We start from the raw sequence: 24,198 nt of genomic DNA, 5'->3' as shown, positions 1-24,198 counted from the left end.
CTAATTCAACAATCATTTTGATTTGGTTTATTAATGATATAACAATGGCAATTTATTAAAGTTAAAACAATTTCCAAGAACATAAAGGCATTATTCTGCATTTTCTGGTATGATATAGTTCTCCTCTAATATTCCTAAAAGTGAGGAATAAATAACATGGAAAAAGACCAAAACAACAACAAAAAAAAGCAATGATCAGTATGTCCAATTTTCCCCCAAATAACAACCCACTTGATTTAAAGAGAGATTACAACTTAAAAAAACCCTGCCCCATCACAAATTTCTAAGTCAATGGAAACACAGTATCAGAATACTAACTCTGGTAGATGCTTAGACAACAAATCGTACTCTCTCTTTTTTTCACAATTTGAGAAACTAAGGCCCAGAGCCATAACTTATCCCCAGATCAAACAATTACCTAGGGTCTGAGCTAGAAACAAAACTTGGGTCTCCCAAATTCCAGTATTCTTTCCTCCATACCCTATTACTCAAGAGCAAAGAAACACTGTAATGTGATCATTTCAAAGCAGTATGGCCAACATCTGTCACTGGCTAACCCAACACTAGAGTCCAGCCTTTGACTTCCTCACAGGCATCCAACTGAAGAGGCTGGAAAAGTTTCTTTTCCAGCCTGCTTTGTAGCAGAAGGTAGCCAGTGACATAGCTCTGGTCAATGAGGCAGAAACAGAATGTTGCTGAGGGATTTCAGGAAAGTTTTTCCTGAGTAAGAGACAGATCTAGCTGACACCACCCTTCCCCTACTCCTTCCTGTGTAAAATAGAACAGTCATTTTGCAACTATGCAGTGTCATCTCTGAGAACAAAGGGCCAATATGTTAAGAATGGTGAACTTGAAAGGTACTAAAAACCTGAGTCTTTGATGGCATCACTGAACAGCTAAATCAACACCATCATCCAGACTACTTATAGGAAAAAACAAATCCCAATTTGTTAAAACCATTGTCAGACTTTCTCTTAGATGAATTTCTTTTACATATTTTTTTAATTTTTTTTTTTTGAGCGAGAGAGAGGGAGAGACAGAGCATGAGTGGAGGGAGGGGCAGACAGAGGGAGGCACAGAATCGGAAGCAGGCTCCATGCTCTGAGTTGTCAGCACAAAGCCTGATGCAGGGCTTGAACTCATGAACCAGGAGATCATGACCTGAGCTGAAGTCTGACATTTAACAGACTGAGCCACCCAGGCGCCCCAAATGCATTTCTAACGGATATAATCAGCATTTCCAGGTATTTGGAATATACTTGAAAGAATGTTTCTAGTTAAATATGGGCCAAATATTAAGTAAAGTAAAATTAAGTAGGAAAAGAATTTGGTGAAGATAGTGGAGGGAGCAACGTAGTTTTCTAGTCTCTGAATCCCTGTAAAACATACACAGCAACCATGTAGCAAAACCAAAAATTCATGTATCAGCTACAACAAAATCAGGTGACAAGGTATCACCAGAAATCCAAAATGTAAGCAGGTAGGGACAAACTATCCATAGTCAAAAGACCTGCACAGTATTAATATTTCTACAGGAAGAAGAAAGAGTAATGAAGGTGGGATCTAAGTAGACAGAGAATGGGAAAATCTCCAAACAGCCAGTAATAGTCACTGCAAAGTGCAGAAGCCCAATTTGAGCTCGTTAGCAGGGCTCATGTAGAAAGGACTGAAACCGCTGGAGCAGTCTAGCGCCTACAGTCTCAGAACCGACATGCCAAGCTCCCTTTTAGGACAGAGCTTCATATTGTGAAAAAGCCGCTTGAAGTAGACTAGAATTGAGCAAGAGAGGGGCAAGAGAGAAGAGGAGAGGATCAGACCAAGTATTTTAGGAGATCGGAACCAGGATATCCCATAGAGCAAGACACCATGGTTGTTTTTTTTTTTTTAATACTACAAATAAGACAGAAGTGGGAGCTCTGTGAAATCAGGAAAGTTAATAATAATATTCTATATTCTATTATTTAGAATAATAAAATTCTAAATGAATATTATCTGTATAAAACAAGAATGTTTTGCAGATTTTAAAATACAAACTGAATTAAAATACCTTATAATAAGGGTATATAGGTGGGGAGGGGAACAGAGTTAAAGTATTCTAAAGACCTTGCCTTGTTTGGGAAGAGGACAAAAGGACCAATTAATATTAGACTCTGATAAAGATATCTGTTATATTCTTTTAGGTAGTCAGGAAAAGAAGAATAAAAGAGTATAAAACTTCTAAGCTAACGATGGGGTGGCGGGGGGGGGGGGGAGCGAATACATAAAATAGTCAACTGAATTAAAATAAGCACCAACTTTATTTGAAGGCACTGAAAAGCTACCAAGGGAGTGAAAATGAACAGGGCCAAGGGCCAAGGTCCAAGGGAAGGAAAAGCAGAGGTGAACTAGGACATGTGCAGCTGGGAGGGACTGCGGCCGTCCTCGGAGCTTCACTGGTAAGGGTCCACAAAGGAGGTGGGACCTGCACAGCCCCCCAGAAGGCACACAGGAAAAGATTTCAGAGCACACCCACAAGCCAAATTTGCTTAAGAGAGTTTGAATCAAAAGAGTTTGGATGATGTTTAAGATTAGTAGTCACAATGTCAGAAAAATGAAACGAGAGGTTGTAATAAGGGAAGAGATTAAGTACCCACATTTCAGTTTTTTAAAAAACTGCTTACATCTCAACGGCTGCCAATCTTCCTCTGAAATACATCCTACACTGGCCCCTTCTCTCAACCCCACTACCTCCTGCATGTGTCCCTGATGCTGGTGGCTCCCCCCAGCAATCCATTCTGGGTACTGCAGCTAAAGCAATTTTAACCAAAACCTGCAGCAGGGGGCAATGGCCCATAGAGAGTACAGCTGGGGCAAAAAGACATTCTCTTGACTAAAATCTCACTCCCCTTTCCAATGCCAAAATTTCCCCCAGGTTCTGCCCTAGATCGTGTAAATGTGATCAGTCTCAACAGTGCCCTGAAGGAACTCGCTTACTTCTGGGCAAATACTCAGAATACCTTTTTCACAGAGGGTCTTAGCTATCTTGTTTTCGATTGTTTCATACACTCATTCAATCAAACTACTGTGTGTTAGGTCACCGTTATATGCCTGGTAGATGCTGGAGGGGAGCAGGAGAAGAATGTAACACATGCCATAATGAAGGTTACATGTGGGGTTAGTACGAAACAAAACGTAGAACAAACTCAGAGAAGTTTGGTGTTCTGAGCTAATACTACCTGGCTTTAGAGGGGAATACTCTTCCAAAAGTTATTCGAATCCACAAATATAAGAACTTTCTGGCGACACATCTGAAAGAAGCAAAGAGAGGATATACACATTTTAAAACTCCATTTGTCTTATGTTATCAATTTTCTGGAAAGTAGAAGGAAACAAACTAAGGTTCCGGGGAAGAGATGCTAGCATGCATCAAAAGATGAATCATAGCTGATCTTGTATCAAATAGAGCACAGGATGAAACAGACTTATAAAGTCAAGATCAAGCAGTTGTTTTGTTTTTTTTTTAAGTTGTCTTTACCTCCACTGTGGGGCTCAAACTCACAACCCTGAGATCAAGAGTTGCATGCTCTACCTACTGAGCCAGCCAGAAGCCCCAAGCAGATTATTTTTAAAAAATACTTTCAATATATTTTGTCAGTGAAGACTTCAGAGTTGAGGAAAAGGAAGTACAAGGTAATACTTTTATTCATATTATTCTTATTGCCTATGCCTAGCAAATGCCCACTTACTTCTCAAGGCTCATCTTCAATGCTTGCTCCTACGTGAATCCTTCCTAGACCTTCCCCAATCCAAACATAGTGAGTAGCTTTATACTGTCAAAATTGTTTCAACCCTTAGTATAATGTAATGTTATGACACCAAATCACAGTAATGGGCTTACAGGGCTCCTGTTGTTCCCTCTGCACCGTGAGCCCCTGAGAGCAGGGACCATGTCTTATGGCATCCCAAGTACCTAGCACAGTGCCTGTTACACATACAAAAAGTTGGCATGTTTTGGCCAGTTTGTCTCCAGGTTCAGCTTGGAAGACTCTTTTTCCTTCTTCCCTTTATCTAGCTTATTCTTACATTATCCTTTAGTCCTTGGCTTAAACCCCATTTCCTCCGGTAAATTCCTGCTAGCTACACCGGTGGGACTGTTAAAACCACGTGGCCCTGCAGCGCCACATCCTCTGTCTTACAGCACTTATCATGCTTTGTTGTGACTTAACAGTCTGTCAAGCCCATGTGACTTTAAACTTTCATGAGGTCATGGACCAGGAATGTCTTATTCACCTAGTATGCGCAGCATCGAGCCTACCACCTGGCTAAATGGGCACCTGATCAGTGCTTTTTGTAGTTTTATGATTTTCTTAACCCAAATATGATGTGCATATAAGCTGTCTATTCATGTTTTTCACTGCACAGCCTGGCATTGGGATTGGTGACTCTGATGGCCAGCTGGGCTGCTCTTTCCACAATGGCTTTGCAGTCCTTGGAGAAGACATGGTGAACAATCTCTGCACAGTAAGATTTACTGTACATCAGCAGCACTTCAAGCCCCTTGGCACTGTGGACTAGGAACTTCAGGAGTGATGGGCAGCATGTGCTTTATTTCTTGTTGCTCTTGTAACCAATGCTGGGTATCAAGATCTGGCCCTTGAATCTTCTGCACACCCTATTGTCAATGACTCTGGGTTTCTGCCAGTTGTTAATTTTGACATAGAGGACTGACTGGTGCCAAATAAACTTCTTAGTCTTCTTTTTAATGATCTAGGGCTTCACCAGAGGTCTGAGGACAGCCATGATGCCAACAGGAAATGGCTGTCATCTCCACAGGCAAGGAAGAGAAGGCCTGATAAATTTTTGTTAAATGAATAAATGAATGCCTTTGATAGACCTAATCAAGAGTAGTGGAAAATGATAATTTCTCTCAGACCATGTTTAGACTTTTTCTGGAAAATTCCTTATGGCTTAACACATTGTGGGGCCCAACTAGAGAATGAAGGAAAACACAGAATGACAGATTTTAAGTCTGCAGATTCCTAAATGTCCTTTTCTTCTGAATATTCTGCCACAAAGAGCAGGCATCAAAGTCCCCACCTAAATAACTGAGATAGGAAAAGAATCATCACCCCCTCATTTTAACCAAGAAGGGAAAACAACAGAAACATCATTGCAGGCAGGTGACCACTTGCAAGCTCACCTGATACGCAATTCTTGTAACCGGTTCTTTCGGGTCCAACCACGTGAGGCATGATACTGCACTGGATGACCAGCACTAGGTAGCTCTCTCCGGATCCCAGACAAGGCAGAAGACTTCTTGTTGGCCAGTATCTTTGGAGGATAAGGTTTCTTAACAGCACCATCCCTAAAAGACCTTAAATTTGAGGAGTAATGGGGAAAAGGGAAAATCAAATTATCTCCGTATGTGATGCAATTATCTTTTAATGCACAAGTGAAATTAAATAGATAAGCTCAATGAGACAGACTGATAAATATGCTTTAAGGACAATAAGTAGCCCAATCTCGGATAGAAATACCTGCCATTCATAATGATGTGTCAAATATCCCCAAGGCTACCCTAGGTTCAGTGATGATTAGAAAGGAAGACTCAGAGGGGTCACCTAAGTGACTCAGTTGGTTAAGTATCCGACTTCAGCTCAGGTTATGATCTCTCAGTTTATGAGTTCAAGCCCTATTTCGGGCTCTGTGCTGACAGCTCAGAGCCTGGAGCCTGCTTCGGAATCTGTCACCCTCTCTCTGGCTTCCCCCCAACTCACTCTCTCTCTCTCCTTCAAAAAACAAAAAAACACTAAAAAAAAAAAAAAAAAAAGAAGGACTCAGAGTACTTAGCATATAGTTATACTCATGACTATGACTTATTATAGCAAGAGGACACAAAGCAAAATCAGAAAAGAGAAAAGGGGAATGGGGCAAAGGCTGCCCCATGTGCATGCTTTCAAGAGTCCTCTCCCAGGGTTTCCCCAGCATCAAACTGTGTGAACATGTGTGAAGTGTTGTCTACCAGGGAAGCTTTTTAGACACTCAATGCCCAAAGTTTTTACTGAGGGCTGGTCCTACAGGCACCCTCTGCCTAACACGCACCGAAATTCTAAACTCCTAGAAGGAGAGCAAGTGTTGAGCATATACCACATTGTTTGCACAAACAGTTCAGGCACAGTTAACTACCCTTATCAGTTGGGGAATGGTGAGAACCTTCCTCAAATCTAAATTTCTAGACACTAGTCAGCGGCCAAACTTGTAAGCAGGACATTCTTTTCTTTTTTCTTTTTCTTTTTTAATGTTTATATTTTTTTTGAGAGACAGAGCACAGAGAGGGAGGGAGACAGCAGATCTGAAGCAGGCTTCACACTGACAGCAGGGAGCATGATGTGGGGCTTGAACTCCTGAACTGTAAGATCATGACCTGAGTGGAAGTCAGACCTTCAACTGGCTGAGCCACCCAGGCATCCTTTTTTTTTTTTTTTTTTTTAAATAGGACTTGAACTTACAACTCTGAGATCATGACCTGAGCTGAGATCAAGAGTTGGATGCTTAACTGACTGAGCCACTCAGGTACCCCCACAAGCAGGACTTTCTAAAGAAAGTAGTCTCCGGTCTGCAGTGTTAATTCTTTTTTGCATGGATGGAAAACAAAAATAGAGATCAAAAAGAAGCTAGTTCTTTAAAAACACTAATAAAATTGACAGTCAATGAAACTGGTCAAGAAGATAGAGAAAAAGCCAAATAAACCAATATTAGGGTGAAAAAGGAAACATCCTTACAGATCCTAATAATATATTTGTAAACAACTTGATATAAAGACGCAGGTAAAATGGATAAATAGCTACAAAAATAAAATTTAACAAAATGACACAAAAAGAAGTATAAAATGTGAATAGTCCAATAGCCATTAGCAAAAATAAATAGTAACAGGGGTGCCTGGGTGGATCAGTCTGTTGAGCATCGGACTTTGGCTTAGGTCACGATCTCACAATTTGTGAGTTCAAGCCCTACATCGGGCTCTGCGCTGACAGCTCAGAGCCTGGAGCTTGCTTCCAATTCTGTGTCTCTAGCTCTCTTTACCCCTCCCCTGCTCACACTCTGTCTCTCTCACTCTCCCCAAAATAAACAAACATTAAAAAATAAATAAAACAGTAATAAAAACCTTCCCACAAAGAAAAACTGAATATTTTTTAATCAACTGTTTTCTTCATCTTTTGAAATGACTGTATGATTGTCTTTTCTTTTTTAAATGTTTGTTTATATTGAGAGAGAGAGTATGTGTTCAAGCAGTAGAGGGGCAGAGAGAGGGGGAGGTCCCAAACAAGCTCTGTGCTGTCACCACGGAGCCTGACACGTGGCTCAAACTCACGAACCATGAGCCATGAGATCATGACCTGAGCTGAGGCACCCCTATATGATTGTCTTAATGGTTGATTTTTCTTTTTTTTTTTTTTAAAGATTTTATTTTTAAGCAATCTCTAAACTCCAGACCTAGATGATCTTGCTGTCAAATTCTACCAAAATTTAAGGGAAAAAAAAAATCACTACAATTTCACATAAATTATTCCGAGAACTTTTTTTTTTTAAGGGAATACTACCCACCCCAAGTCTATATAAAATTAGGTGATTTTACGAGACTAGCCATAATCTTAACACAAAACCTAACAGGGACATTTGAAGAAAGAAAAAATTATATCAATCTCACTAATGAATATATATGTAAAATTCTAAAATAGCAGATACTTGAAGTTAACAACATAGAAAAAGGATAATATAACATGAGAGAGGATTAATTCTAGAAAAGGAAGGTTAATTAATATTAGAAAATTCAACCATGAAGGGGAGCTGGCTAGCTCAGTGGGTGGAGTGTGCAACTCTTGATCTTGGGGTTGTGAATTCAAGCCCCACATTGAGTATACAGATTGCTTTCTTCACATTTGCCAAGTGTGTAAGATCATGAGAGCTCAATAAATACAGAGACAAAATCCCCATTCTGAGCTCTTGTCTCCTCCCAGACATTAGCCTTTCTGATATTCAATTCTGCATCCACTCTCTTGCTGGACAAGTGCAAACATCAGATTCATAGTCTGTGACAGGCAGAGAATCTGAATAGACATGTGACCAAAGAAGAGCTACAAATGGTAGACAGGTACATGAAAAGATCCCTAGTCATCAGGGTAATGTACATCAAAACCACAATGAGCGGTGCCTGGGTAACTCAGTATGTTACGTGAATGACTCTTAGTTTTACCTCAGGCCATGATCTTAGAGTTGTGAAATCTAGATCCACATTGGGCTCTGCACTGAGTGTGGAGCCTGCTCTCAGTGCAGAGCCTTCTTGGGACTCTCTCTCTCCTTCTCTCTTTGCCCTTCCCCTGCGCTTGTGGACACATTCTCTCCTAATAAATAAATAAATACACTTTTAAAATACCCACAATGAGATACCACCTCACACCTGTGAAAATGGCTATATCAAAAATATAACAAATAATAACTGTTGGTGAGGATGTGGAGAAAACAAAACCCCTGTACACTATTGGTGGAAATGCAAATTCATGTGGCCACTGTGGAAAACAATATGGAGGTTCCTCAAAAAATTTAAGATAGACTGCTCCTGACTCACCACTGTTTGTCTTATCAAGGAACACGTTGGTCAGGAAGCTGTGCTATAGCCATGGCTTTTAAACACACCAAGAAGACACCCGTGGAATCAGAGGTGGCTACTCACCCAATTAGAATTACTCTAACCAGCTGCAACGTAAAATCTTTGGAGAAGGTATGTGCTGACTTGATCAGAGGCACAAAGGAAAAGTGAAAGGACCAAGTTCAGATGCCTACTAATACTCTCAGAATCACTGTAAGAGAAACTTCTTGTAGTAAAGTTTCTAAGACTTGAGATTGTTTTCATATGAGGATCCACAAGCAACTCATTGATTTGCACAATCCTTCTGAGGTTGTTAAACAGATTAGTTCCATCAGTGCTGCACCAGGAGTTGAGGTTGAAGTCATCACTGCAGATGCTAAAATCAACCTTTTTAATAAACTGATTATCAGTTTAAAAAGTTAAAAATAGACCCATCATATGATCTAGCAATTCCACTTCTGAGGACTTATCTGAAGTTAACCCTAAAACATATACACAACCCTGTGTTCCCTATAGCATTATTTACAATAGCCAAGATATGGAAATAATTTAAGTGTTCACTGGCAGGTGATAACTAAAGAAATGTGGTAATAATATATACAATATTCTTCGGTCATAAAAAATAATGAAATCCTGTCGTTTGCAACATCAGTGGCCTTGAAGGCATGTGCTAAGTGAAACAAGTCACATAGAGAAAGGCAAATGCCATGATTTCACTTATATGTGGAATCCTAAATCAAAACAAAACACCAAGTTCAGACTGGTGGTTGCTAGAGACAGGGGTGGGTGGTCAAAACAGGTAGAGGGAGTCAAAAGCTACAACTGCTAGTTATAAAATAAAGAAGTCATTGGGCTCTAATGTACAGCATGGTGACTATAGTTATTAACACTATATTGCACATTTGAAAGTTGTTAGAATAAATCTTAAAAGTTCTCATCAGAAAAATGTTCTGTAATTACATACGGTAAAAGCTGTTAACTAGACACTGTGGTGAGCATTTTGCAATATATACAAACACAGAAATCATTATGTTGTATACCTGAAACTAACATATGTTGTACGTCAATCATACCTCAATAAAAACAAAGGAAAAAAAGGGGGCAAAGCATTCCTTGTACCATCTCAGCAGAGACTGACTGTTGAGCAAGTCAGATTTTATAAAGCTCCATGCATATCTGAGAATAACTCCGAGAGAGCTGAGAGATTTAGGGGTTAAAATAAATTTTTGGAGATTTTGTGAATTCAGAAATTCAGAATCTGTGTATTTCTATAAACTAACAAAAATAAAACTATTTATGTTTATATATTGTTTTCAAACCATAAACACCAAGTACAGGAGTAAATCTAACAAAAGTTATAAATGTTTGGGGCACCTGGATGGCTCAGTAGATAGAGTACACAACTCTTGATCTCAGAGTTATGAGTTTAAGCTCCATGTTGGGTGTAATGATTTCGGGGGCGGGGGGGGTGTAAACATTCCTATAGGGAAAATTTTAGGACTCACCAAAATACAATTATTTTTCCCAATCTGATCTGTATCTTCAAAGTAACCCAAATTAAAACCCCAAAGTTTTTGTTTTGTGTGAAGGGGAAAAGACTTGGCAAGTTGATTCTAAAGCTTATATAGAATTGCAAAGATCAAGAATATAGCTTAAAGACATTCTTTTAAAAATACTAGGTTAGGAGGGCACCTGGGTGGCTCAGTCGGTTAAATGTTTGACTTTGGCTCAGGTCAAGATCTCATGGTTCATGAGTTCAATCCCCGCATGGAGCTCTCTGCTGTCAGCACAGAGCCCACTTCAGATCCTCTGTCTGCCTCTCTTTCTGCCCTTCCCCTGTACATGCATGCTCCCTCTCCCTCTCTCTCAAAAATAAACATTTTAAAAAATTGAAAAATAAAAAAGGCTCAGTGTGCCTGGGTAGCTGTTGGTTAAGCATCCAATTCAGTTCATGAGCCCATGATTTTTAAGTTTGAACCCCATGTCAGGCTCTGTGCTGACAGTATGGAGCCTACTTGGGATTCTCTCTCCTTCTCTCTGCCCCTCCCCTGCTCATTCTCTCTCAAAAATACATAAGCTTAAGAAAATAAAAGGCTCAGGTCCTGGTCTCATGGTTTCATGGTCATGAGATTGACTCCCACAGCAGGCTCCACATCCAGTGTGGAGAGTTTAGGATTTTCTTTGCTCATGCATGCTCTCTCTCTCAAAACAAACAAACAAACAAATAAATAAAAATAAAATGCTAGGTGAGACCTTAAATTTAAATCCCAGGCTTTACCGTAAAGCTATATGATCAAGACATAGTGATTTTGTAGAAGGGACAAATCAACCCCAGGCACAAAGGAGAAGCTCAGAAACAGACCTTAGCTTAAATGGACCCTTGATAATGATAAAGGTGAGGATGCAGAGAAGTCTTTCCAGTAAACTGTGCTGGCACAACTGGATATCCACATGGGAAAAAAAAAAAAGATGAAACTCAAATGACACAAAAAAATCACTTTCAAATGGTCTAGAGAAAGAAGTGTGAATGGCAAAATAATAAAGCAGTGAAGGCAATACAGAATATCTTCATGACCTCAGGAAAAGATCCTTTAAAATATGACAGAAAATATATTATATAAAAAAAGATTGATCATTTTTACTAAATTAAAGTTTATTTTTTATTAAAAATTTTTTTTTTAACATTTATTTTTGAGAGAGAGAGAGACAGAGCATGAGCGGGGAAGGGCAGAGAGAGGGGGGGACACAGAATCTGAAGCAGGCCCCAGGCTCTGAGCTGTCGGCACAGAGCCTGATGTGGGGCACGAGCCCACAAACTGTGAGATCATGACCTGAGCTGAAGTCAGCCACTTACCTGACTGAGCCACCCAGGCATCCCTAAATTATAGTTTAAAACACTCTAATTCATCAAAAGATACCAGAGTGAAAAAAGTGAGCCACAAACAAGAGAAGATACAGATCTCCCAAAATAGGTACTCAATAAGAACAGAAATCAGGAAATATAAAGGACAGTGAGCTGTGACTACACCCTCACCACAAAGCACATTGTTGGTGAGATGAGGGTAACAAACCCTTAACATGGCCAGTGAGAGCAAAAACTGGTACAACCAATTTAGAAAGCCATTACCCAGCAAAATAGGAGATTCTCTTATCATTTGATCCAGCAACCTACTTCAATATATCCAAAATAGTGGTTATCAAAGTGTGATCCCTGAGCCAACAGCATCAGCACCAACTGAGAACTTACTTGCAATAAAAATTGAGCATGATTCCAGATCCACTAAATCAGAAACAAATGGTAGAATCTAGCAATCCTGTTTACCAAGCCCGCCAGGGCATTCTGACGCAGGCTCAAACTAGAGAACCACTCTGTGCCAAACTACGCATGAGTGTGTTCATCACATTCAGAAACTGGAAACAGCCCAAATGCCCATCAACAGAATGGATAAATTATGGAATATTCTTATAATGTGGTTTTATAGAGCGAGGAAAATGAGCAAACTACAACTATGGACAATAACATGAAGGAATCTTGAAACCTTGAGAGGCACCTGGGTGGGTGGTTCAGTCAGTTAAACATTTGACTCGATTTCAGCTCAGGTCATGGTTTCACAGTTTGTAAGTTTGAGCCCAACACCAGGCTCTGTGCTGTCAAAGCGGAGCCTGCTTGAGATTCTCTCTCTGCCCCTCCCCTGCTCGTGCTCACTCTCTCTCAAAATAAATAAATAAACAACCCCCCCCCCCAAAAACCAACCTTGAGCGAAAAAAATCAAGACACAAAAGAATACATACAATTTGATTTCATTATAAATAAAGGCAGAGGCCAAACTAAACTATATTGTTTAGTATGCATACTTAACTGGTAAAAATATAAAGAAATTTGAGAAAGTGATTACCATTAAGGTAGGACAGCAGTTTACTCTAGGGAAGAAGGAGAGGGTGTGATTAGGAATGGATCCGTAAAAGTGACTTCTGAGGTTTTGACAATATGCTATTTCTTTTTTTTTTTAATGTTTTATTTATTTTTGATAAAGAGAGAGACAGAGCATGAGAGGGGGAGGGGCAGAGAGAGAAGGAGACACAGAACCGGAAGCAGGCTCCAGGCTCTGAGCTAGCTGTCAGCACAGAGCCTGACGCGGGGCTCGAACCTACGAACCTGAGATCTGATCTGAGCGAGCCAAAGTCGGAGACTTAACCAACTGAGCCACCCAGGCGCCCCGACAATATGCTATTTCTTTCCCTGGAGTAGAGGGTAGTGATTACATGCTTATTTCAAAATTATATAATTAACATTTTATGCACCTTTCTGCATCTGTGTTATAACCCTTTTTTTTTTTTTTTAAGCAAACATATTCCCTTCTCAAAGTCCCACACACATCTAAAGCAGTATAATAATTAGGGAAACTAAACCAGAGTCAGAGCTCACAGAACTTCATCTTAATCCATGGTTAACTTGCTTCAGATGATGAAATAAGGCAGGCCTGCAGAGTACTCTACAGATCATATGGTAAACTTGGTCAGGGTGCTGATTCCATATTCGAGGGTCCCTTTTCTGTGGCTCAGCAGAGGTGGACCTCAGCAGCTATGCTGGAACTCTTGTGATCCTCTTCCAAGTCCCAGTGGATTAGAGCAGGAGGAGCAACCTGAGTCACACTGGACCAACCAAACTCATTCTCCCAGGACTGAATTTTGAGCTGAGACACAGACTGAACAGCATTTAGAGGCCGAAGTACCAATATGGCACCATTCAGAGAAAGAGTCCAAACAACTGCTGAACAGATCCCTCCCACTATATCCTGGCTTCTGCCTTGCCCCCAAGGCCTAGTAGATTCTATAAAAATTTCTACAGGTTAGTTAGCATTGTACGTAAGCTATAAGCAGTAAAAATCCAATTCAAATTAGCCTAAAGAAAAGAGAATATAACAGTAACAGTCCTTCAACAAAACTTACCAGCCTTTGGCCAGGAAAAAAAAAAAAAAGGGAGAGAAAAGATATAGATCACTGGGAGTAGGAATGTAAGAGAGGGCATTACCACTGACTTCTCATAAATTAAAAGAATTATAAAGGAGGGGCCCCTGGGTGGCTCAGCACATTAGTAAACTGCAGTCTTTCTTATAAATTTTTTCCTTTTGTCAAGGTTAGCCAGAGCTGGATCTGCTATTTGGAATCAAAAGAACCTTAGTTCCATGATCAAAAGCAGGTGAAACCATGATCAAAAAGAAGAGAAACATACAACAGCCAGTGAACCTTGATGTTAGAATTTCCAACCTCAGGATTCCCAAACACCAAAAAAAAAAAAAAAAAATTCTTTACAGAAATCAAAACTCCTGGAGAAAGGGATGGCCCAGAGCACCATCCAGCATCTGGACCACAGCTGCTCTGTCTCATACCATGAATGGCAATTCCCAGCCTTTCTTCCTGGCACCCACACCAGTGGCCCCACAACATATGAGATGTTCAAGATAAACATGGACATGGTTGTATATGCCAGTCAGGCATCCCTGTTTCATGTTTTTTGTTTGACAGTTGGTTTGTAGTTAAACTATTAAAACATTAACTACTAATAAAGTAAATTAAAGTACTACTTAAAGTAGTGATTAACTACTAATGTTAATATGCAATAATTTCTATTTATTATTCTTCCTGTCCAGGTGATGCTATAAGACCTTCAACTTCCCTTCATAAGAACACCAGTAGAGGACAAGATTTCTTATATTTTGCCTAGATTAATTTTTTTGATGGTCAATGTTACCTATAAGAATGTCCAGGCATTTTGGTCAATAGTAAATTACTGTGTAGAGTTTCCATTTTCATTGGGTGATAATTTCTACCAGTTATATTCATTACAAACTAATAAGTAACATTTTAATTTCTTTTTAATGTTTGTTTATAGTTGAACATCATGTTCAACATGATTTTCCTAGCAATTTCAGAGATCATAAAACATTACAAAAGCTATTAGCAGCTGCCACTGCTGTCACAGCATTTTAAATAGATGTCAGTCTACAATTGAATTCAATAAAGCACTTGTGGTGGCTGTACTCAGCGTGCCCCAGACCTGAGGTCCCGTGGCAACTACCATGAACCACAGCAAGATGTAGGTGCCCAACCACATTGTCTGGTCCCTGTTCAACACAATCTTCATGAACTTGTGCTGCATGGGCTTCATAGCATTCACCTACTGCATAAGTCTAAGGACCAGATGATGGTGGGTGATTCTGGGGCCCAGACCTATGCCTCCCTTGCCAAGTACCAGAACACCTGGGTCCTGGGCTTGGGCCTCCTTCTGACCAGTACATACATTATTACTTTTGCCACTGGCTCACTGATGATTTTCCTAGCAATTTCAGAGATCATAAAACATTACAAAAGCTATTAGCAGCTGCCACTGCTGTCACAGCATTTTAAATAGATGTCAGTCTACAATTGAATTCAATAAAGCACTTGTGGGTGTGTGGGCGGGGGGAGCGGGAAGAACTTCCATAGGAAAATCATCATCGTTCTCAAAATCAAAATTTTAATGACGGATATTTTCACACACTCAAAATGGTTTTGAACTGTAACAGAAGTTAAGAAATGTGCATTAAACTCTATATTCTAGATGAGAAACCCAAAACAACAACAAAAAATCCTTACCTGAAGTTCCTTTCTCACCACTCATGATTTAGGGGGGAAACTTATTTATTATTTATTATTCACAAAATGTTTACAGGCTTTCATACGGGCCATAATTTCAGTTATCTTTTTTTGTCAAGTCTTATCACTCACCTGGAGTCTACTTTCCTCTGCATTCTTTGCTTACTTCCTTTTGGATGGAAATTCGACCAGCAGCTGGATGTATGCTTCTTAGTGTCTTTTATCTTTTATCTTCCCCTTTTAACTATAAGAACGAAAAGGGGAGTAAATTATCTGAAGCCTGATAGCAGCCACATTTCTGAATAGCTACATGCCAGCTTCTAATCTCCTGCCCTTCCTTAACTCAACACCAGATGAATGTGGCAAGTCTCTGAAAATTTTTTACTTGCATTTTTGAAAAGTTGTAAGAAAGGAAACTGGGAGGAGAAAAAATGAGGTGAAAAGGCTATAACTGGCAATGTACTTGGCTTGCCCAGCCAGTTAAGTGTCCGGCTCTTGATTTCAGCTCAGGTCATGATCTCATGGTTCCGGAGATCAAGCCCCGTGTTGAGCTCCATGCTGTCAGTGCAGAGCCTGCTTGGGATTCTCTCACTCTCTCTCTGTCTGCCCCTCCCCAACTGATGCTTGCTCTCTCTAAATAAATAAACATTAAAAAAAAAAAAAGCTATACCTGGCTCATTCTTCCTGTCCAGGTGATGCTATAAGACCTTCAACTTCCCTTCATAAGAACACCAGTAGAGGACAAGATTTCTTATATTTTGCCTAGATTAATTTTTTTGATGGTCAATGTTACCTATAAGAATGTCCAGGCATTTTGGTCAATAGTAAATTACTGTGTAGAGTTTCCATTTTCATTGGGTGATAATTTCTACCAGTTATATTCATTACAAACTAATAAGTAACATTTTAATTTCTTTTTAATGTTTGTTTATAGTTGAGAGAGAGAGGGAGAGCGACGGAGAGAGCGTGTGCTCCTGTAGGGGAAGGGCAGAAAGAGAGATCGAGGCAGAATCTGAAGCATGCTCCAGCTTCTGAGCTGTTTGTTGAACTCCCAAATGGCAAGATAATCACCTGGCCACCCAGGAGCCCCTTATTTATTTCTAAATGCAAATAGCAGCAATGTTGTGGGTTGGATTGTGTCCTCCCCAAAGATACACTACAGTCCCAACCTCTAGTACATATGAATGTGACCTGGTTTGGAAACAGAAACTTTGCAGATGTAATTAAGATGAGATCACACCGGAATAAGGTGGGTTCTTAATCCAATACGACTGGCATCTTAAATAAAAAGAGACGAGACACAGGGGCAGATAGATACACACAGAAAAAAGAATGCCATGTGAAGACAGACACATGGAGAACAGCATGTGATGATGAAAACAGAGACTGGAATGATGTGTCCACAAGCCAAGGAACACCAAGGGCCGCTGGCAACACCAGAAACTAAGAGAAGCGCACGGAACAGACCCTCTTCCAGCGTCTTCAGAAAGAGGATGGCCCTGTTGACATCTTGATTTCAAATTTCTGGTTTCCAGAACTATATGACAATACATTTCTGTAGTTTTTAAGCCATGCAGTGTATACCATTTTGTCACAGCAGCCTCTGTAAACTAATTCAAGTAGTAAGACAAAGGAATAAGATTTAAGTACATGATGAAGGAAAGATAATAGCGCGACTTGTCCGACTTGTCCGATGTCAAGTAACTGTGAGGCATTCATAAGAAGACATTCATTCTAAAAGAATGAAATCACCCTTTATTATCAAGGTCACCTTTATAATCAAGGTTGTATATTTCAATGACAATCAGACAAGGAATTAGCCAGAGAAGAGAGTTAATCTGTACACAACAAATAGTCTTTACTCATATCAAACACTTGTCCTCTTAGTCTTTCTAGTATCACATTCCAAATAACAAAGGTCACCATTAATGACTATTTGTGTAAATTAAAGGATAATCAAATAGGGACTTTTGGCTAAACACTGCTATAATAAATGGGTCATTGCCTTGGGTGTATGTCTTATTATAATGATTCCATGGAATGTTATCTGTGGTCAAAGACTCCCTTTTGTTACACATTCTGTGCCAACATTCCAACTACTTGTCACTATCTGCTTTCCCTACTAGAATATAAATTCCATGAAAACAGAAGCCATATCTGACCTTCTTACCATTATATCTCCAGTATCTAAAACAATGTCTGGAACCCGACAGATGAGATATATAAACACTAGAAAGACCCAGACAAATCACAGTAAGCATATGTATGAATATGAACTTGCTCCTGGGTTGGTATTCACATAATAAGCAAATACAAAAGACAACCCAAGAAAAACAAGATTAGTAGGTGTGGAAGCCCAGTTAAACCTATATACTGAAGTCCTGAGATGACAGTAAAGGATAAAAGGGTATAAATTCTAAGGTCCAAGAGATAGGAGAAGAGATCAAAGAAAAGATTTCCACCAAAAAAAATGTTTTTGAGAGGCAGAATGTGAACAGGGGAGGGGCAGAGAGAGAGAAAGAGACACAGAATCCAAAGTAGGCTCCAGGCTCTGAGCTAGTGGTCAGCACAGAGCCCGATGTGGGGCCTGAACCCATGAACCGTGAGATCATAACCTGAGCTGAAGCTCAACTGACTAAGCCACCCAGATGCCCCGATTTCCACAAATTTTAGCAAGAGTGTAAGAGGAGGAAAACTAACTGGCCTAACATTTTGAGAAGTGAATACCTACAGTGTGGGATACCAAAGAGAAGCAGGCCCACAGAATCCCAGAAGAGTTTAGAAGGAACAAGGAATGGTGCCCAAAATTGTAGCTATAGGCCAAAAATGAGGGGACTGAACGAAAGCCTATATGGTGAGCATTTATGGCCCCTGGTCTCCTCACAATGCCTGCCAGGCAGGGTATCCAGCTCCTTCTCCACACTCTGCTTCCAGAATGCTGGCAGCTAGACTGGTACCTCCCAGTCAGAATATCAAAATAATCTTCACAGAAGATGCTAAGAATGAACATAGCCCTCAAGATTCTCATATTCTTGCTCACCTCCGTCAATGAAAACGCACGCTTGGCCCTAGAAAAAGCTGACAAACCTACACATCCTGCTCAGGACACTAGGAGCTTCCAACTCATTTCTCAGTTGCTGACACTTAAGTATGAATGGACAGTCAAGAATCACAAGACATGTGAATATGACTTCCAATAAGAGAAAAACAAAGGAATCTGAGGAAGTGCCACAGCCTGTGATGTATTCCTGCCAAGAACCTGAATCAAAATATCAAGCCTCATCTACAATGAAGTACCAACTTGTAAAAAAAAAAAAAAAAAAAGGAGAACATAAAAATGATTTTGCAATCTACAAAATCAATGATACAGGAAACTTCACAGGACTAACAACCAGTTCCTTCAATACTGAACAGCAAAGGAAAGAGGAGGAACCTTACACATTAAAAGACAGTAAAGGGGCTCAGTCAGGGGAGCATGTGACTCGATCCTGGGTTGTGAGTTTGGGAACCCCACATTGGGTATAGAGACTACTTTAAAAATTAAAAAAAAAAAAAAGACAATATGCATAGCAACCAAATGCAACATATGGACTTTGATTTTGGATCTTTATTTTAATAGTTTAACTACAAACCAACTGTCAAACAAAAAACATGAAACAGGGATGCCTGACTGGCTCAACTGGAAGAGGGTGGGACTCTTGATCCTGGGGTCATGAGTCCAAGGCCCACACTGGGTGTAGAGAGTACTAAAAATAAATAAATAAACTTTAGAGGCAGTGGCTCTGTTGGTTATGTATCCAATTCTTGATTCATCTCAGGTCTCGAACTCAGGGTCAGGAGTTCAAGCCCGACTTTGGGCTCCACACTGGCCATGAAGCCTACTTAAAAAAAGGAAAAAAAAAAAAAAACTTAAAGAAGCAGGCTCTGTGCTGACATCTGAGAGCCTGATGCGGGGCCTGAACTCATGAACCATAAGATCATAACCTAAGCCAAAGCCAGATGCTTAACTGACTGAGCCACCAGGGACCCCTAAACTTTTTCTAACCTAAAAAATATTTTATTAAGTTATTTTTAAAAAAATTTTTAACATTATTTATTTATGAGAATGAGAGAGACAGAGCATGAATGATGGGGGGATAGAGAGGTAGGAAACACAGAATCGCAAGCAGGTTCCAGGCTCTGAGCTGTCAGCACAGAGCCCGATGTGAGGCTCGAACTCCTGAACCACAAGATCATGACCTGAGCTGAAAAGAGTGGGACACTTAACCCACTGAGCCACCAGGCGCCCTTTATTAAGTTTTTAAAGAATCACCATTAAGGTTCTCACTGTGATAGTGGTGTTGGTTGTTATTTTTTAAATGGCACCTCATCTTTACAGAATACACCAAAAACATTACAGATAAGATAGGATAAATTTGAGCACCAAAAATGTTAAGGACAATAATAAAACCATAAAGTAAAATGGCTATCCATGAGTCAAGGCTGAAAATAAATGAGACAGATACATGTGGGAGAAGGGAGAGCTTATCCATACACAGAATGCCCACTGAGAAATGTGGAAGAAGATGTAGGGTTGGAAAACCCCCATCTTGCGACCATCATGAAGAAAAAGACTTTTTAAAATGGAAGAAAAGTAGTAAATGTGGATAATGGTATATGGTGGAGTTCTCTGTGACTTTTTGGTAAGGCTGAAATTATTTCAAGGTAAAAAATTATTAAAAGAGATTTAAATAGTTCTTTTTAGTGTTTATTTATTTTTGAGAGAGACAGAGCATGAGCAGGGGAGGCGCACAGAGAAAGGGAGACACAGAATCGAAACAGGCTCCAGGCTCTGAGCTGTCGGCACAGAGCTCAACGTAGGGCTCAAACCCACGAACCGTGAGATCATGACCTGAGCCAAAGTCAGACACTTAACCAACTGAGCCACCCAGGTGCCCCTTTCAAGGTAAAAATTAAAACAAAATTAATCCAGTGAGAACACAGTGGGCAGAGGTATAGATGAAACAAGATAGTTCATAAGTTATTAATTTTTGAGACTGGGTGATGGGTACATATTATATGTGCTTGTAATTTTCATCATAAACTGTTTCTTAAAATTCTGGAGGACACAAAGACAATATGGGGAAAAGAAGAGAAACAAAACCAATAACAAAGAAAAAGACAACTCTTATAGTTAATATCCTCAAAAACATAGAGTACATATTACAGAATAATATAACCCATTGAATAAAATAAGGATTATTTAAAAGAAAACAAAAGAAGAACAAGAAACAGGAGAGCTAAAACATCAGAAGATGTCTGATAACATTGAAGAAATGTTCCAGAAAGAGAAAGGGAGGGAGGAATGATAAAAGGGAAAAAAAATTAGAAAATCAGAGGCTCAATCCAGGGGATCAGATATGCAACTAGCAAGTATTCCAGGGAGATATGAGAGAATGAAAGAGGAAGAAATAAGAAGAAAGTCTCTCAAAACTGAAGAATACATCCTCAGATGAGAGGTCCTGCAGTGAAGCTAAATGTCAGAGTAGATCAAACACATGAAAGAGTAGAAGCTTAAGCTACCTGGTTCTTGGGAAGTTACTGGAAAACTAGACATTGTCAAAATTAAAAACAGTTGTGTTTCAAAGGACACCATCAAGAAAGTGAAAAGAACACTCACTGCATGGGAGAAAATATTTGTAAATCTGCTAAGAGACACATCCATTTTATATTTTTAAAATTCCTACAATTCAATAAAAAGACAACCCAATTTAAAAAATAGGCAAAGGATATGAATAGACATTTCTCCAAAGAAAATACATAAATGGCCAATAAGCACATCACAGCTTATCAGCCATCAGGAAAATGCAAATCAAATCACAATGAGATAACCATTAGGATGGCTGTAATCAAAGACAAAGATTAGGGCACCTGACTGGCTCAGTAGGAGGGAGCACTGACTCTTGATCTCAGGGTCCTGAGTTCAAGCCCCATGTTGGGTGTAGAGATTACTTAAATAAACTTCAGTATAAAAGACAAAAAGATAATAAGTGTTAGTGAGGATGGAGAGAAATGAAACCCTCATACACTGATGGTGATAATATAAAATGGCACAAACCACTTTGGAAAACTGGTAGTTGCTCTAAAAGATAAATAGAGTTACCATTTGATCCAGCAGTTCCATTCCTATGTGCATAGCCAAAAGAACTCAAACAAATGTCTATACAAAAACTTGTACATGAATGTTCACAGCGACATTATTAATAGCCCAAAAAATAATAGCCAAAAAAGTGAAAGCCCAAGTGTCCACCAACTGATGGATGGGCGAACAAAATATGATATATCCACACCATGAAATATTATGCACCCATAAAAAGAAATAGTACTGTTACACGTTAAAATATGGTTGCATGCTAACTAAAACATAATAAGTTAAAGAACACAATTACAAAGGCCCATAATACAATTCCACTTATATGAAATGGACAGAACAGATAAGTCTATAAGAGTCATAAACTAAATATCTGGTCGTCTAGGGCTGGGAGGATTGAAGGAAATGGGGAATTACTACTAACAGATAAGGGTTCTCTTTTTGGGCAGTGAAAATGTTCTAAAATTGAGTATGATGATGGTTGCATAACTTAGTATATTGAAAAAACCACTGAACATTTTCAATTAGTGAATTGCAGTTTAAGGAAGAAAAAGAGGAGGAGGAGGAAGTAGAAGTAGCAGTTATTACAGGAAAACGTATCCTAAAAATCTAGGAAGCAAATTTGGGGAAAAAACAGGAATACAGGCAACAGTGAATTCAATACAATAGCAAAAAGAAGCAAATCCCAGGATAGATGTGAAAAGAAGTCTTGGGATTAGATCTGAGTACAGCAGGCACAGAGCCACCAGTTCAGATTAGAGCAGAGGAGGATCTCCAAGAAGAGGAAATGGACCAATTTTAGAGTAATTTTGCAGAAAATTACTGACAGGCATATGAGAAATGCTGAAGCACTTAGGGGAAAAAAAATAGTGATCTTTGTATCGAATTCCAGACAAATGAGAAAATAAGATAATTATTAATTCTCAGAAAAAGGATGTACAAGAAAGAAGAGTTGCAGGAGTACTCTACTTGATTTAGCTATGAAATGTTATAGAACATTGACCTTTTTTTTTCAAACTTATTTATTGAGAGACAGCTCACACGTGCACACATGAGCAGGGGAAGGGCAGAAAGAGAGGAGGAGAAAGAGAATCCCAGTCTCCTCACCATTAGTGGGGAGCCTGATGCAAGGCTCAAGCTCCCAAACCATGAGATCAAACCTGAACCCAAAACCAAGAGTCAGATGCTTAACCAGCTGAGCCATCCCAAGCACCCTGACCATTAATTTAACATTAACACATAACTACACTGGCGACATATCGATGGAAGGAAAACTGAGCTAAGCACTTACCATCCACAAACATTCAATGCTTTATGTGTAAAACTAAAAAGTCAGGAAACATTATCCATAAAGATATTTACTTCCAACTTATATAAGAGCAGGAGAAAGCTACAAAACGGAAATTATAACTGGGGCATGGGGGTATTTTCTATTACAAACTTTTAACTTTAGTTTTTAAAATCACATATATTTGAAAACTTAAAGTTAACTTCTTAGAGAAGTTTCTGTAGTATTTTGTAGCTGCTAAGGAGAAATGAATGATCCTACTAAAGAAAAACAAACAGACCTAAATTTCTATCTTAAGCCACAGAAAAGGGTTTCAACTACTTCTTCCAGGAAGGTTTCTCTGACATTGGAAGCCTCATACTTTCTTGGCACCGAGGTGGGCACCACAAAATCTAAAACGAATAGGCCAAAACCAAAACACCACTTATGAAGCGGGTACTCTGAGCCAGGTATAGATAGTACTAAGCATTTTTCATTAATTACCTGCTTTTTAACAACCACCCGAACGAGCGGTAGCCATTTCATTTAACAACGAAGTATATAGGGCCAGTACTCAGGTCCCTACCACCATGCGTTCGACAAACATACTACGCATCTACACCGAAGCTGTTGGTAAGAAACCTGAATGGCCTCTCAGGAAATAACAATGAAGCACTGGTCTCCCACTGCTGGAGAGGCTTCTCTGTTTTTGCTCTGTTGGGCCCTTCCGGGTTCAGATGGGGACCCCGAGGTCTGTGCGCAAGAGCCTCTGGCCCGGCCACGCAGCAGGGATCCGTGCACGCTAAACAGCCTTGCAGCGACGCGCTCACCGGCACCCACCTTCAGCGGACCAGAAGCGCTGGGGAAGATACGGCGCCCCGGGGCCCCGGCACCAAGTCGCTGGCGGGAAGCAGCACCCGGCGAGAAGGACGCCAGCACCGCGCCGGGCGAGAAAGGCGGGCTCCGAGAGTCCTGCGCGCTTTCTTCACACCTCTTCCACTCCCGAATCACAGACCGTGGGTAGGCAGCATCGCTTGCACTTCTACAGAAGGCCGCGGAGGCTCAGAGAGGAGAGTCGGTCACCGGGCCCAGCTCGGAAGAAATGCTCTCGCCGCCCAACAGAGGCCGACACTCACAAGCTGGGTACGATTCGACTCAGACTCGTACCCGGACAAGCCAAGCCCTCAGGCCTCGCGGCTCAAGAATCCCGGCAGGAGTGGCCAGACGTAGCTGGACCTCCCCAAGCCTCCGAAACCTTACCGCCTGCCTTAGCGCTTCCCGCGCCTCTGCTCTGGAGTCTCGCACCCGCCCGCCTGTCTCCGCGGCGACGCGGAGTGCATGAGAGACGCCCAATCAGAGATCCTGTACTTCGCGCAGCCTCAGTGCGGTAGTTGACACACCTCCCTCGGTCAGCCGTGGGGTACCTGCAATGCCTAGCAGGCCCCAAGGTGTGGGAATGAATGCATCGTCTGAGCAACCCCAAGGAGAGTTTTTGACCTCCTTGGACCACTTGCTTCTTATAGAGCTCAGCTTCCTACA

General features: G+C 40.3%; 1 protein-coding gene and 1 pseudogene across 5 annotated transcripts in view; one reads left to right on the top strand and one right to left on the bottom strand.

Annotated features, from left to right (window-relative positions):
- The window catches only part of SFI1 (SFI1 centrin binding protein), a 91,944-nt gene extending 67,951 nt beyond the window's left edge, over positions 1-23,993 (bottom strand). For 2 of the 5 annotated variants that reach the window (XM_029922659.1, XM_029922661.1), the window contains exons 1-4: positions 23,500-23,988; positions 15,395-15,506; positions 5,180-5,353; positions 3,216-3,287 (exon numbers count right to left, since the gene is read on the bottom strand). In XM_029922659.1, coding sequence (XP_029778519.1) covers positions 3,216-3,287; positions 5,180-5,353; positions 15,395-15,417 — 269 coding nt within the window. In that variant the 5' untranslated portion in view covers positions 15,418-15,506; positions 23,500-23,988. Of the gene's footprint in view, positions 1-3,215; positions 3,288-5,179; positions 5,354-15,394; positions 15,507-23,499 lie in introns of all 5 variants that reach the window. The other 3 variants (XM_029922664.1, XM_029922662.1, XM_029922660.1) reach the window with 3 other exon arrangements.
- On the top strand, positions 8,657-9,049 carry LOC115278301 (annotated as a pseudogene).
- Positions 23,994-24,198: the final 205 nt, after the last annotated feature.

This window comes from Suricata suricatta, chromosome 14 (assembly GCF_006229205.1).
Source record: "Suricata suricatta isolate VVHF042 chromosome 14, meerkat_22Aug2017_6uvM2_HiC, whole genome shotgun sequence".
NCBI lineage: Eukaryota > Metazoa > Chordata > Mammalia > Carnivora > Herpestidae > Suricata > Suricata suricatta.
This window is presented reverse-complemented; position numbering and strand designations above follow the sequence as displayed.